We start from the raw sequence: 4,118 nt of genomic DNA on the forward strand, positions 1-4,118 counted from the left end.
CACCCCATTTGAATGCTCCTGATCAGTGTGGCGTTTCAGTTCATTAGACTCCTCTTGTCATTGCCACTCCGTTTTTATGCTTTCAATTTAACATTTAAATCATACAGCATAGTATACACTATAATAACACGTACTGTTACAGAATTAGTCCGTTTTGTGTTACAGATTGTTCCTCTATTAAAAAGAAAAACAAAACAAAAATTGACTTTTAACCGCGAATGACTATAACATTTTCCATTTAAAAATACTTTGTTTTTACGTAAAAGGACATACAATACATTGTCAAATTTATCATGATTTCCCAAATTTTATATTTATGGATTTAACTGTTCACATTTTATACTGTAAATACATTTCTTACATTTTATAGAATTAATGAATAGAGAACATTTGTTTTTACAGGTATCCTTTATAAAGCCCCCCAAAAAATATATAAGAAAGTTATTTTCCGTTAAAATACAAATGTATGCAAATATTTTGCACCATATGTGTGTGTGTGTGTGTGTGTGTGTGTGTGTGTGTGTGTGTGTGTGTGTGTAGGTCACAGTGGAGTAAACCAGCTGGGAGGTGTGTTTGTGAATGGGAGGCCTTTACCTGATTCTACCAGGCAGAAGATAGTGGAGCTGGCACACAGTGGAGCTCGCCCTTGTGACATATCCAGAATACTACAGGTAATCTCCTCTAACAGTGGCAGTACAAAGGAACGCTGTGCTGGTTCAAGGCTTTGATATCGTACGAAAACATATGCACAATATTTCTCATTTCATCGTTACAGCTACCACCAGCCGGTTACGTTACAGTTAGTCTATATCCTAGACGTTCCACTTCCGGGATTGCTCCGTTGCCACAGGAAATTCCGCAGGATGCATGTATTTTCCGTTTCCTTTTGCTTTCTTTGGGTTGGAATTCTCAACTCTGCTTCTGGTTCCACTCTCTCGAATTCTGCACCAATCCCACCAACATTTTTTTGTCAGTTCAGGTGATTATGTGTCACAGATGTGCTGTATATCTCTGGGCAAAAGCTTGTTATGTCTAATATCACTCTACGCAGATGATACACAATTGTATAATTTGTTCCACCAAGTCTATCAGTCTATATCTGAGGACTATGGTTACCTGGTCCTCAGGTCTCTGCAGGGTAAATCCAGACAGCTACTAGACATCAGTCCATACGAGGACTATGGTTACCTGGTCCTCAGGTCCTGCAGGTAAATCCGACAGCTAGCTAGACTATCTTCCAATCTGAGGACTATGGTTCCAGTCTGGTCCTCAGATCTCTGCAGGGTAAATCCAGACGCGTAGCTAACTATCTGTCCAATCTGAGGACTATGGTTACCCTGGTCCTCAGATCTCTGCAGGGTAAATCCAGACAGCTACTAGACTATCTGTCCAATCTGAGACTATGTTTACCTGGTCCTCAGATCTCTGCAGGGTAAATCCAACAGACTAGCTAGACTTCTTCACGAATCTGAGGATTGGTTTCCTGATATGATGACTTTTTGCAGCAGTTCTGTGCGGAGATTAGCACCGCCCATGAGGATTGTGATTGGTTTAAAGAATTGCCAATAAACCACCTCCTTCAACGCGCTTTGGCAAAGCGAGACTACGTGATAGTTAACTTTTGTTTAACTTTTCTATACAGTTACATTTAGCTGAGATGAGGTGACTGGGAGTCGAGTACAGGGCACCGTGATGTGCTGGTCGTTTCAGTGGCTGTTGTAGTGAGTAGTTGTAGTTGTGAGTTTGGGGTTAGGGTCAGGATTTGGTGAGCGTCATGCGGCAACGACAGTTACGTTTAGACACCAAAACAACTAGTTAATTAGGAAATATATTTCTCCTTAACCTCTGAGACACAAACTCGGCTCCCCCACTTTAGCCCTGCGTTTTAGGACGCATATGTACACCCGACCTCTTCCCTTGGCAGATCTTCACACCCAATCGGGTGCATACAGTGATAATACAAGGAACGCATACGAATTACAGTGCATTACTTTTTATAGCTATATGTGTATGAACGGTCCAGGAACAGGAAGGAACGGGCTGGCTGGTTGTAGAACCCCATGAATATTAATCACAGGTCAGTCAGAAAACACACAGGAATGTTACTGTGGGTTAGAGGTGGGGGGTTCATCATTACACTCCAATTTGTATGGCACTGGTCATCAAAACGACAACATCAGCTATCTTTGAGAAAATCCCTACATATCACCTACTGTTTGTTTAACTGGCAGGCTCTGGTGTATGTGTGCAGGGTGCAATTTGTGGGGGGGATTTCCGGTCTATATTTTTCACAATGTATCACCCCTTAAAGTGATCAATGCAACTTCACCAGTGGACCATTATATACCATAAAATAGAAATATTCGATATTCAAATTGAACAGTCTACAGTGCGATAGAAGACTGCTGGTTGTATTTATCCGCTACAGAGCTCTGGGACGCCGGCTACCTGCAGCAGTTGTTTAGTCAGCAATAATAATATAATAATAATGTATACTTTAATAAACCCGCAAGGGGAAATTACAATTTACACTTTGTTGTTACACACATTACACACAGCCTTGAATGCTCAGTACCTATACATGCACTAATGGAGAGATGCCAGAGTGGGGGGGTAGTTGAGTGGTAGTTGAGTTTAGCCAGAGACAGTAAGCATCATGCAGCAGTTAAATTTAGGCCCCAAAAGGACTTGTTCAGGAAAAAGATCGTGGTTTGGTTTAATATGGGATAAAATAAAACTTTATTGTCTGTTCACAAAGAAACTGTTCTCACATCGTCTGCTCCAACAGTCATCAGGCAACATAGAAAAATACCACTCAAACAAGCATCCGTATGTTGACACCACCATGTGCTATTTCATTCTGAGATTATTTTCCATTAAATATTGAAGCGCATTCTTTTAAATTCTTGCATGTTTTGTTCCCCCCACTCTCTGCTTTTTTCACAAATCACACCCTGACCAGTTGAATTATGTAACAGTCATAACAAACCAGGAACAGAGGAGGAAGTGGTGTGAGCCAGCATGCCTTTGTTGACATTGGAGACCACTGTACGTTTCCTGGTTCCAATGGTCACTAGAGGGTTCTGTTAGAAGAGCATTCACCTGACCAAACCCCCCAACAGATGGTATGGTAGCTAGTAGTGGGTATTGAGCCTAAAGCAGAGATAAGGAGCGGGGTACAGAGGTTTTGTAAAAACAAGTTGGGTGTAGAGTTGTCTTTCCAACTCCACACCCTCAATTTTTTTTATTTCATATTTGTGGCCTTCAGCCCCAACTGATGGCAACTCAAGTGACATCCCTTGAGTCAATTTATCAGATTTTGTGCAGTTTCCTTTGGAAAAACTAAAGGCCCTATGCAACTTGTTCACACAGTTGTACTCTTGAAACACCTGTAAACATATTTTGATGTGTCAAATGGATGAAGTTGCCCTTTAACCGTTGTTGTGTTTGATCCTTAGATATCTACCACACAGAAGCTTTTTTTCCCCCCATAATAAAGTGTGTGCTGTTTTTGTGTCCAGGTGTCTAACGGCTGCGTGAGTAAGATCCTGGGCAGGTATTACGAGACCGGTTCAATCCGTCCTCGAGCCATAGGAGGGAGCAAACCCAGGGTGGCCACCCCGGAGGTGGTTGGAAAGATTGCTCATTACAAGAGAGAGTGTCCGTCCATTTTCGCCTGGGAGATCAGAGACCGACTGCTGGCAGAGGGAGTCTGCACCAACGACAACATACCCAGTGTAAGATACTTCTGTTCTTCAGCCAAGTCATGGCAGCTAGAGGTTTGTGCAAGGCCAGCCAGCCATGAGTCCAGACTACTCTGTAAAACCTTTTACATACAGTAATATCTCATGTATTTGTTAGTGCACACTGTTACAGCAGATTTTCAGGTGGGCTTGGTGCTAAGAGTTTGGATGATAGGCCGGTAGCGGAAGAAGTATTCAGATCTTTTACTTAAGTAAAAGTACTAATATCACACTGTAAAAATAACTCTAGTACTAGTAAAAGTCCTGCATTGAAAATGTTACTTAAGTAAAAGCATGAAGTACCATCAGGAAATTGTACTTCATGAAACATTCTTTCATTGTAGAAAGTGTGAAGGATCCAACCAGCTGTGTGTT

General features: G+C 41.7%; 1 protein-coding gene across 5 annotated transcripts in view; it reads left to right on the top strand.

Annotated features, from left to right (window-relative positions):
* Positions 1-4,118, top strand: part of LOC116694569 (paired box protein Pax-6) — a gene marked incomplete at its 3' end in the record, with an annotated part of 28,417 nt that overhangs the window by 17,093 nt on the left and 7,206 nt on the right. For 4 of the 5 annotated variants that reach the window (XM_032524351.1, XM_032524352.1, XM_032524354.1 and 1 more), the window contains 2 exon segments: positions 541-671; positions 3,522-3,737. In XM_032524351.1, the coding sequence (XP_032380242.1) occupies positions 541-671; positions 3,522-3,737 (347 nt within the window). 5 annotated transcript variants of the gene reach the window in all.

Source organism: Etheostoma spectabile, chromosome 8, assembly GCF_008692095.1.
Source record: "Etheostoma spectabile isolate EspeVRDwgs_2016 chromosome 8, UIUC_Espe_1.0, whole genome shotgun sequence".
Classification (NCBI taxonomy): Eukaryota; Metazoa; Chordata; class Actinopteri; order Perciformes; family Percidae; genus Etheostoma; species Etheostoma spectabile.